The 12,068-nt window shown below is 35.3% G+C and overlaps 1 protein-coding gene across 1 annotated transcript in view; it reads right to left on the bottom strand.

Moving 5' to 3' along the window:
* The window catches only part of LOC121324875 (follistatin-related protein 5-like), a 101,925-nt gene that overhangs the window by 41,318 nt on the left and 48,539 nt on the right, over window positions 1–12,068 (bottom strand). Inside the window, exons 4-5 of the mRNA XM_041267080.1 lie at window positions 8,778–8,968; window positions 7,774–7,894 (exon numbers count right to left, since the gene is read on the bottom strand). Coding sequence (XP_041123014.1) covers window positions 7,774–7,894; window positions 8,778–8,968 — 312 coding nt within the window. The remainder of the gene's footprint in view (window positions 1–7,773; window positions 7,895–8,777; window positions 8,969–12,068) is intronic.

The following is a 12,068-nucleotide window of genomic DNA, read 5'->3' as shown; positions in this document are numbered from 1 at the left end:
TAAACACATGTACAATAGATGTGTACAGATATCTTGTTTTTAGGAAACATTTGATTTCTGTGGATTGTACAGTACAATACACAAGGGTAAATTTGAACAAGATCGCACTGAATCCCACAACAACAACACATGTTGCAAAAAAGAACTCTATGTACAATAATAAAAAAAAAAATGCTTTCCTGTTCCATGAATTGAATGACAAAAGTGTTCTGTTATGACATTTTAGGAGGCATATGTGGGAGCTACTGCTAATCAAGGTCAGTGCATTAGGTCTAGAGACAAAAATGCTATCCCTCTTACACAATTATTAGATCCGGTACCTTTCTGTTTAGAAATGAACCCTTGACAATACCACAATATTTACGCAATTGTTGCACTGATGCTGAGCAAGGTGTATAATTGTGATGCAACACTGTTTCATCACTTAACTTATCATTCCCTTAAGGTCCAAACAAGCCTCTGATTTATCCTTTGTTGCCTTCTGGAAAAAGATCTGGTGACAAACAAACCCAAAGAGCTTTCCATTGTCTTTTATTCTTTACATAACACAGTACAGACCAGAGCTGCGATACATGCATTAGGAAAGTGATCTGAGAAGAGAAGTCAGACTATATTATCATGGTTAAATTAGAACATGCAATGTACTCCTCAGATACAACAGCTCTGGGTAAGTGAGCTGAATATAAAAGGATCAGACTTGCAGGAAGTAGTTCTTTAGGATTCCAGCTGTCTTGACTGCAATTTCCCATCAGAAGATTTACTGCATCTGCTGACATCGGATATTGCCTTTCTTTTAAGGAACTCAGAAGAAAATCTCAGGAAAAAAAAAGAAAAAAAAAAGAAACTGCATAATATTTTTAAATATCATCCTGTTATGTATTTCTAAGCTCCATAGCAACTGTGTTAATTTCCCTTTTCTGTTACTGATGAATTATTAGAAGTGATTTATAGCCATTACACAAGGGATTTTGCAACCAAATGCACCTTAGGAGATGCAGACATTTTTCAATATATTTTTAACACTGGGCAGCATCTCCCCAAATTGATAATTTTCCTCTCTATGTGAGCAAACAAAAATTGCATGCAATTTAAGGGTATTATGAATCTCATACATCAGACTGCAACTGCCCTGTAAACAATCTCTATACTGTAGTTATACAATGTTTAGAAGTTATTACATCTTATTTCAAGACTGATACCCCACTGCTAGGTTAAATGACAAGCTTAATAAGAGCACAAAAAAACAAAAACAAAACTTTATTGTTGACTAATTATTCCCTACCACAAAAAAAGTCTGTTTGGTTGGATTAAAAGACAAAAGGGTAGTTTATTAACCATGCATATCCAAATATTGGGTTTTTCTAATCATGTGAACCATCTACCAACCTTGGAAGAAAATAAACAAGAAAGCTACAACCAGCACCATGCAATGCACTGTAAAAGTATTAACTTTCAGTGCCTTTTTATTTTTTTTAGATGTTGAATTGTGTTATATTTGGTCCAAGCATGAGGCACCTTGGTACTGCCAGCAGTTCTCCTCATTACAAATGCAGTGCAAATACCCCATTCTTTTCCTTGCATGTTTGAATAATTGCCTCTATCGGATCCTAGCCAAATGTACTGCTTCCAAACACAGACGTACAGTACCATGCTGTCAGATGCAGTAGCCTAATAAACCATCTGACTGAGCCCCACAGGGAAAAGACTTCTGCATAGCCGAAGCAGAACTACATTATCCCAGGTAAAGAAGAGCTTAAATAAAAAGGTAGAGAGAGTCCAATTCCAGGGGTAAATAGTGTAGTGAAAAAAGTTGGATAAATTGTGCAAATTCATTAGAACACCCCATTGCTTCTGTTTTGATTCGTCATGCATATGAAATCAAAATCAAACCACTGGAACATTTCTTTTTACAGTGCAGCAATTTTATTTATTTATTTATTTTTTAACATCCTAAAAAATGCCCCAACGATAGGTGACTAAATCAGATAAAACCACAAAATACATAATGCATTGCACTGCAATAGGCTAGATTGATTTTAAACAAATGGATTTCTGCAGGGACTTATTGCCTTGATAATGCCTGTCCTCTTTAACATGCTTAAAAGAAGAAAAGAATGTTATCTCAACCTCCGTCTTAAATTGGCAAGCAGCACGTTACATTTTTTTCACAATAGGACTGAAATAAAATAACACCATTTTCTCAGAAGGGATTAATGAAATGGTAGTTTCACAGGGCACCATCAAAGGTCCTTTGTTATTTCTGGTGTGTAGCAATAATCTCTCCGGATTTCTGCATCTCAGCAGGTGTTCGGCTGTATGCTGATGATGTAGAGAATGATCACTTCTCCCTATATCAGTCAAACAAATCTGTCCAATGTTTAGTTAAAGTCTTGCTAACAATTATTTGTCTACCTACGGTACATTCTTATCTCTGTACATACTTGCATGACCTTAAAAAAAGTTCACATACTGAAATAATCTTACCGTTATCAATTGCAAGGCTTAATTTTTTATTTTTTTTTTGCATTCTTACAGAAAAAAACCAGCAGGGCCTCTCTTTTTTTTGGATTTTATACTAAATTAGCGTGCATATTTTTAATCTTGTTATTGTAAAAAAAAAAACAGAATACAGATCACATTTAGAAACTACAGCTCCTTTTTTAAAAGTAAGTGTGTCTTTTTTTTTTTTTTTAACAACTTCATATTTGGATTTCCCTAAACCTCTTGCAACTGTTCTAGAAAGGGCATTGTCGTTTTTCAAAGGACTGTTTAACATACAGGAATGTTTATAAACTCACACTTCTGAAACAAAAGTCATTTTATTGCAACAAAGCTGGAAACTATTGTTTTTGAAAAAAAGGAATAATGCAGGCAAATCTCTGTAGTGAATATAGGTTGTCAAAAGGTTTTTTGGCTTGTTCAGCAACCTTGTGGCAAAGTAAAATTGATTAAAGAATAAAAAACAAAGGAAAAAAAACTTGAGGATCTGATTAATTTTCATGTCAAACTTTTCAGGTAGGGTTGATTTGGAATACAAGATCAGTTTGGGATTCTTGCATGTTGGATTAAGATTTGGTGCACTTTGAAACGATTCATGACAGATTGATTTTGAATAACAGTTTAGCTTCAATTCTGTATTTTTGCTTTTTGTAATGTGTTTTAATTCTTTAACAAATTGGATAAAGCAAATGCAGAATACTGCATACATGAGAAGAACAGGTACATGTAATTCTACTTTTATTCACAATATGATCTCATTAACTTACTAACAGTTTTTCGTGCATTTTGATTGTCCTTTCGTTATAAAGAACCCCTCAATATAACGATTAACCCCTTAATACATCAAATGGTACAAATTAAAGCAAATACAACAGCTCAATTTAATTTTGTGCCTTCCCATTGTGCTGAATGTGCATTTATATCACTCAAAACTTATGTGCTCCAATGATCACACTGTGAACAGCATGAACAACGTCCTTGGAGGTACATTATCACAGACAGGTTCAATGTTGTGTCTAAGCATGTCTGTTTATAATTATCAGTACACTAAACCTACCTCTCCTTGGTCTATTAACAAAGCCTGAAAAGTCAACTTAAAAAGTACAGGCAATATATATTACTGGAATAAAGCATGATTCATTGAATCATTTACTAAATATTACACAATCACCAGGCTCATAATAGAAAGGCAGGCTTCAGTCACTATATTTATAACAACTCAAGAACAAAATGTTGATTTCAAACTTTGTGCAATGAGAAGAGGTTAAGCTAAAACACTGCAAGTTTGTACCTAGTCTTTAATCAAAAACGGCGAAAACAAACAAATGTCAACAGCCCAAATAATTGTGTCATATTACTGCATCCATGAAATACAGCTGCATGATCATTTTATCCCGGAACACACTGATGTGTTACAATACCAATAGTAAGCCTTTAAGCTTTGTTAGTTTTTTTTTTCATTAAAAGAATATGTATATTAAGTTTTATTTAACTCGCATTGTGAGATTTTAAATACAGTACCACACTGTAGCAAAAATACCTTAGAAAATGATTGCATGGATGAGAGTCTTACTTTAATGTTAGTAGGTTCTAAACTGATGTTTCAATCTTTCTTTGACATTACATCAAACATACAGTACAACCATCATATCAACAAATTGTTATTTTACTTAAAACACATTTTTATTGATTGCCGCCGAGAGTAGTTTCCAGCTGCAGGTCAAGTTAGTCATTGTTAAGAACAACTGCTGAATGAAGAATACACACACTTAAGAATGGATAGGTCTTTCTCTCTTTATGAAGCTAATATGAAATTGTTTTTTTAAAGACTTGGTGAAATAAATTCCTGTAGGCATCCCTTTTCCACCACTGTGCTTTAAGCTATAATGTAAGTTGCATTTGAGTTTGGCCATTCATCTCCCCAAAGCTCTTGTTTGAAGTTTGAGGGAAGCAAAGCCCACAGAAGTAGAAAATCAATGCTGGTATGATAATTAATTATTTTCCCACTTTGTGCTGGAGTCCAAAGTGAGATAAAAGAAGACCACTCACTGTGCAGATAACAGCCAGGGGCAGCATATGAAGCATAGATTGCCAATATCTAAGCACTAATGCGATTTGATCTAGTAGATACCAGTGTAACGCTATGGATTTCAGAGTCACGAACACTAGGCAAAGAAACTTTACCGTTATCTCTCTAAACAGAGCTGTCCAATATAATTAGCATAACCTAATTTAATTGAAATGATCATAATTTAATAATTGGATTTACAATAAATGTGTTATTAACAACATGTTTCACACAATATGACTTAATTGTATAATGTCATTGCAATTACAGGCCCATTGAAATGTCTAAGTAATAACAGTTTAGTTATATTGTCATTCCAAGCAACAAGACCAAGTAAACTGACATGATCAAAGGGTCTCGCATTTTATTAAGTAATCGAGCTGGATCTCTGAATCTCCTAGTTCCTAATCAGAAAGGCCCACCATCAAATCAAAAGTCTGCCTCCATCAGACTGTGTGGTTCAGAACCGATTTCACTGCAATAAAGCTAGTTCTGGACATCTTGTGTAACTCTGATAAATGGTAGCAGGCTTCCTGTGCACCACTGGCACTGCAGCATGCATTTAAGAAGAAAACAACTGTTGCTCGTTTAAAGATTACATGTTCAGTAAGTGTTGTGCCAGGCAGTGCATCGATTATCTTTAAGTAACAATGCAACACATATTATTCTAAATTCAGCAGATTAATTAAAAACAAAATCAAAACAAATCAGTTTGGTTTAAGTAAGCCTGATGATTAAAGGAATATGTAAGCTTAATGGATGAGACACAATTGTGTCCTATCTAGGTACAGCTTACACAATGCTTTTTTTTTTCTTTTTAAATGTAAATTGTAGTTGTATATGTATGTGTTGTATGTGAATTATTAATGAGCAACATTTGTTATTTAAATACGACATCAAAGCAAGCACAATTTTAATGCTCTCACACTCCAAATGCATTCTTTTGATCTGCTTTTGTCACGACCCAGGTGAGAAATCTAGAGCACACGTCTGGTTACAAATATAAAAAAAAAAAAATTAAATTAACCTTTTGAATTTAGAAAATAAATTACGAGTAGTATGTAACATTACCCTTCATGTAGACTGTTCTGTACTGCTTTAAAAAAAAAAAAAAAATGTTCTCTATGTCCTCCCTTAGCTTCCTTCAACTTTAATTGACTGCCCCTTGCTAATGCTATAATTTACATCCCTAAGAGAGCTGTGATCTCCTTGTGATAACCATACCCTTCTTTCTGCCTGTCTAATTCATCCCCTCCGAGGATATACATCAAGGACTGGCATGCAGAATCCCAGTGACCTTCAGACACACTGTAAGACATTGACCACAATCTCTCTTTCTCAGCAGATTTGGGCTCACTCTCAGCTGGGCTGTCTTCCCAGGCAATTACCCATTTTTTCCTTGTTGATTAATTAAACAGATCTGCTGACTCCACCTGTCTGTGCTGTATGCTGGAGCATCATAATCCTGCTATTAACTAAAGGAATGAGAAACAAATACATCTAAAGGTGCAAAACCGTTCAACTGAGCAATATTATTACTGGCTTCTTTGCCAGTATGCAGTAGCTATGAAGCTGCAGCGTAATGTTCAGTAGTAACTCTGTTTTGAACCTCTACTAAAAGTTACATTAAGACAAAAAATATTTCCACTAGTTTAGGAGCTTTAAAAAAATGTGTCATCTTTGAACTGTGTGCAATATCAACATTCTGTCTTCCTGATACATAAAAAAGCAAATGATGTGGAAAAAAAGCTACGAAGGTAGCATTTGTCTCCCGATAAAGAAGCAAGACAGCCAGATCATAGTGGGTTGATGTATCTAGTGTTATTGCATTAGCAAGTATTGGTTCCATCATCATGGACATTTTTCTAACGTGCCCATTCATACACTTGTTTTAAGGAATACACACACACACACACACACAGACATGTTTATAAACATTCCCGTATGTTAAAAACAGAAAAGACACACTTTTTTTAAAAAAAAAAGAGCTGTAGTTTATAAATGTGATCTGTATTCTGTTTTATTTTTTTTGCCTGCTAGTTTAGTATAAAATCCAAAAAAAGCGAGGCCCGGCTGTTTGTTTCTGTAAGAATGCAAAAAATTAAAAAATTAAGCCTTGCAATCGATAACGCCTGCTAAAACAGCTTGACTTAGGAGCCCCTAGCAGGGATTCAGAGCTAAGAGTCGTACTGTTAGTCTCTGATATACCTTATGAGGTTTGTTTCAAATTAGGCAGTTTGTTCTTCAGTGGCATCATACATTTATCACAGCACAACCAGAGGCTCCATATTAAAAATAATATTAGCATTTCACAATGAGGATTACTCTGTAATCTGTTTCAGCTTAGTGGGCCCTGCCAATGCAAAAGTCTTTATTTTCATCTATTGAATGATATTAAGCTCTTAGTCAAATAACTAGAACATTCTTATTTTTAAGAGATTAAGCTAGAGCATCCTACACTAACTCTCTTCTCTGCAGAGGCATTTAAATATGATGCATGCACAACGCAGAAGAACCATTACTGGAGACATAATATTATAACAAACTCTTGTACTGCATTACCTGTGTATTGTATAATAATTAATGTACTAGAAGCTATTAAGACCTGAAGCTTTCAAAAAAATTTCTATAAACTCAGCAGGCCTCTCAAGGAATCCCAGTTAACAAATGCAATATGTAAATTGACACAGACGACACAAACCGTACCAACTTGAAGCACTGAAAGTTAATCAGGAAAACAAGCCTTTTATCATTGGATAGAAGCTTTGAGACCAACAACTGATTACCCAGAATTCCTTACTGTGATGCTATGGTCTATGTCTCTGCTGGATTCAATAAACAAAACTTTTTGCTCTATAGATTCCTCCAAAGAGACCTATTATGCAATAAATATACATCTGTAGCTAAAACATCCCCTCTCTTTCATTTCATGCACACACAGTGACATTCTTTTCTTTGACAGAAAAGCAAAAACCAGACATTCAGAAATATAGGCAGGAGTTTATGCAACTCTGCTTGTGTCGCAAGTATCTTGCATATAGTATATTTTCAAGTCCCTCAAAGTTAAAAGGGTTGGAGGGAAATTAATACATTTAGAAGACAATAGCAGCATTTTTTTCAAATTAGCACGTACAGTTGGATTTGCACATTCATAGCTCCTTCTGTAAATCTGCCTCTTATCAGACACAAAGTTTAGCTGGACTCACGGAATGATGTGTAGAATTCTTGAAGAGTTAAATGCCCATCATTGTTGTAGTCGTCATATCTCAGCAGGTCTTGCAGTGTACACTCCAGCAGGTCATCTTCCAGATGATCCCTTACTGATATCTACAAGGGATAAACCAGAGCTTGCTCCTTACACTGGATGTGTCATAAATATTCAATGAATATTTGTAACCCCAGAGAAACAAACATTTGTTCCCCCCCCCCTCCTTCTATGCATGCCTGTTATTTATGCTATTTTTATGTAGATTACGCATATATAAAGCTAGTAAATGCGAGCAGTATTTGCAAGCTGTTACCATGTACTATTGTAGGTGAGACTCAGAGGAGACTGAATGGTACAAGTTTCGATTTAGGGTTTGGGATAGGATTAGTCTGGTCTTCAAATTAAGGTTTTAGTTAAATGCATGGATATAGACTTATCTGCAAAGAAAGATTACTGTGTTACAAAAATAAATATGAAAAAGTAAAATATATAACTCTGAGACAAAAATCTAGAATTAACAGATAATATAGATTGACACTTTATGGTCACTAGCACCAAGAAATCAATTCCTACAAGGGCATAAATCTCACTTTCAGGTGCAGACACCTGAATAATTTGGAGATTTATTTCAGCTTGTTCATCTATTATAATGATTGATAAAGTCCAGGGAATCTCTTGTTCAAATTGGGGTTAATTCTCAGTTGGTTAAAAAAAAAAAAAAATAAAAAAAGACCATGGATCAGTGACTACACGTCTCCGCCCTCCATATATAATCATATTGAATAAAGTAACTATTTATGCATGTCTAAGCGATGACAATTGTATAATTTCATCACATGCATCATTTATAAAAGCAATATGCTTAGATAGACAAAACGAATGCATCTTCACAATGCTGCTTTCCAGCCACTTGAAGGAACTATTCTCCCAAGAGGCTGGCTGCACTATATTCCATTTACACTCTGAATAGATGTGTAATGCTCACCGTCATTTAATTCTCACCTGAGCCAGTTCTTCGCTGCCTATGCACCCATCAGCGTTGAGATCCAAGTATTTGAACATCTTCTCCACTACGTGGGTCCGTTGGGACATTCTGTTTCCTTGGACAGCCCCATGTTGATTGGACTGCTTGGCCTGAAGGTCTAGAAGCATGTTCTTTAGCCTGTTGTACTCCGCCATTGTGCATGTATTACCTGTAAAAATAAATAAATAAATAAATGTGGACCAGCATTTACAGTGGCTTGCGAAAGTATTGACCCCCCTTGGCATTTTTTCTACAGGGAAATTCTTGAGGGAAACCTGTTTCAGTCTTCCAGAGATTTGAGACTGGGACGGAGGTTCACCTTCCAGCAGGACAATGACCCTAAGCATATTGCTAAAGCAACACTCAAGTGGTTTAAGGGGAAACATTTAAATGTCTTGGAATGGCCTAGTCAAAGCTCAGACCTCAATCCAATTGAGAATCTGTGGTATGACTTAAAGATTGCTGTACACCAATGGAACCCATCCAACTTGAAGGAGCTGGAGAAGTTTTGCCTTGAAGAATGGGCAAAAATCCCAGTGGCTAGATGTGCCAAGCTTATAGATACATACCCCAAGAGACTTGCAGCTGTAATTGCTGCAAAAGGTGGCTCTACAAAGTATTGACTTTGGGGGGGGGGGTGAATACTTATGCACGCTCATGTTTTCTGTTTTTTTGTCTTATTTCTTGTTTGTTTCACAATAAAAAATATTTTGCATCTGCAAAGTGGTAGGCATGTTGTGTAAATCAAATGATACAAACCCCCAAAAAATCCATTTTAATTCCAGGTTGTAAGGCAACAAAATAGGAAAAATGCCAAGGGGGGTACTTTCGCAAGCCACTGTACATATAGCTGAGTGACTACTCATTTCTCTCTGGAATCTGACAACAGTGCATTATGACTTAAGCATTCCTTGATATTTGGAACTTCAAAGTAAAACATGCAGCTAATAAAATCCTAAGCCTCTTATAACAGCCGAAAGCAATTTAACATAATTTACAGACTGTCTATTCTCACTGTGGATTAGAAATGCCGGTTGTGTTTCTATACCTAATCCTACATTATTATATGTGAGAACATTGCTAAAAGAAAGGTTAAGGGAGAAAAAGCATCTTTAAATGAGGAATGGTAAGTGCTTAATTGTAATGAACCAGTCTGACTTCAAATCCAGTTATGCAAAATATACAGTAAGCGGCCCCATGCTGAAGCTCACAGAACAAAGGCATAGATACAGAGTGTCTTATGTTCTGTGGAAATACCTCTCATTTTTATTCCAGAGTGTACCCCATATTTGTTCCATTGTGTTTAATTCTTTACATAAAAAGTGCCCATTAGATGTCCAACACAGCATTTTTCTATACCATCAAAATGCTTCAAGAAATAAATGCACTGACACCTTTATGGTATCATAGAGCAGGTGCTGTGCATTCAAAGCCTGTACAATCGTATTACCCGGATCTTGTTCTTATCCAGTTTGTGTCAAACCAAGCCAGCTTCATGCAGCATTTTGTCAGATCTGAACAGGGGCTGCAATGCAGACACTGCTACTGTATGGGGTTTTGCTCTTCTTCTAAAACATGTGCTTGTTGTACATCAGCAGTGCAGCTCAGATGCATTATCAGAAAATGTCACAACCTCCGAGTTCAGCTTCTCATACATGTTGATACTGTTAACAGAGTTTTCTTTTTTTAATGACTTTCAACATTTCTGTAATTGAATTGCTGTTTCCCTTTTTCTTTTTTTTTTACTACAAGTGACTTCCTTCACTTCTTACTTTGAGAACACTGTAGCATCAGAACAATTCATTGCACTTGGCATTTAGTTGCATCATCTGGCTAATAAATTATTGATAATCCTGTCAGTGAGCATGGAGTGGGATTCAATTTCCAAGTCAAAACTTGGTAATAAACTACATCTATCAAACCTATGTTCTATGAGAAAGGTCAATGGTGATTCAGATTAAGTTGTTATGACACATCATTAATCTGGCTCCTTCAATTATCTGCTCATTGGAGAAGGCTCATATCCTCGCACACATATCCTGCTTTTCAATACATTGTGGCTGGCAATTACAGCAAGGTCTCCGCTAAATCCTTTTTAATGCTTCCCCCTCAGCATCAGAGGATAAGGGCTTTGAAAGTTCAGCAAATGTGCATCAAAAGGAATACTTCTTAAGAAGTTTGAATGCACTGATTAAGTAGCCACATCCTAGAAAGTATTGTAGTGTGTTACAGGTGGAGATAGGGACTAATAAATATGCGGTCCATATTAACTAAAAACAGTTTTATATAATCAATAAATATTTCTATATACAGTACACACACACACACACACACACATATATATATATATATATATATATATATATATATATATATATATATATATATCCACACACACAATAATATGTGATTTCATATTACTCTGCTTCACACTCTCCACTGGCTACCTATCTCTGTTCACATTCAATTTAAGACCCTTGCTCTTGCCTATCGCTCTATTCATCATACTGCCCCTTCCTATCTCCAATCCCTTGTGCTTCTTTATATTGTCTCTCCTTCTCTGTTCATCCTCTACTGGAAAACTTGTTATATCTTCTCTTCACTCTCCTTCCTGCTGTGTCGCTCCTTCTAATCCCTTGTTCCCTTGTTCAGTCTTTTATTGTTTTTTGCCACCTTCTCAAAACCCATTTATTCATCCTTTATTTGTAAATTCTATTTGTTATATATATATATATAATATATATATATATATATATATATATATATATATATATGTGTGTGTGTGTGTGTGTGTTTGTTTTGCATTTTTATTGCCTGTAAATTTATATATTTTTCTTTTATATTTTGTTTCATTTTCTGTAAGTCACTTTGGATAAAAGCTTCTGCTAAATAATAATAATAATAATAATAATAATAATAATAATAAAATACAGGTCTCCAGTTTCTCTTAACAGTCAATGTTTTAATGAATACCATCAGATACTGTAAATTTTGTGTTTTTCACTAGGCTTTCTGGCTTTTTGTTTTTTTAATGTCAAACACAAATACCCTTCTAAAGAAACTGGGCTCCACTGAACTGTCTGTGAAGAACTGAGGCTCAATTACCCTCTTGTTTTGTAAGCACTGTACATGTGTGCAATACTCAGCTAAGGTCCCGGATATACCATGTTATCCGAACAAGGAGAGATAAGCTGGGCAAACCACTGGAGACTACTGTAACGCTTTTATTGATTTACTCGCCCTCTCTGTCATTACATATAGTATAGACA

The sequence above is a fragment of the Polyodon spathula genome, chromosome 12 (genome assembly GCF_017654505.1).
Source record: "Polyodon spathula isolate WHYD16114869_AA chromosome 12, ASM1765450v1, whole genome shotgun sequence".
NCBI lineage: Eukaryota > Metazoa > Chordata > Actinopteri > Acipenseriformes > Polyodontidae > Polyodon > Polyodon spathula.
The sequence above is the reverse complement of the archived record's forward strand: the minus strand, read 5'-3'. Positions and strand labels throughout refer to the sequence as shown.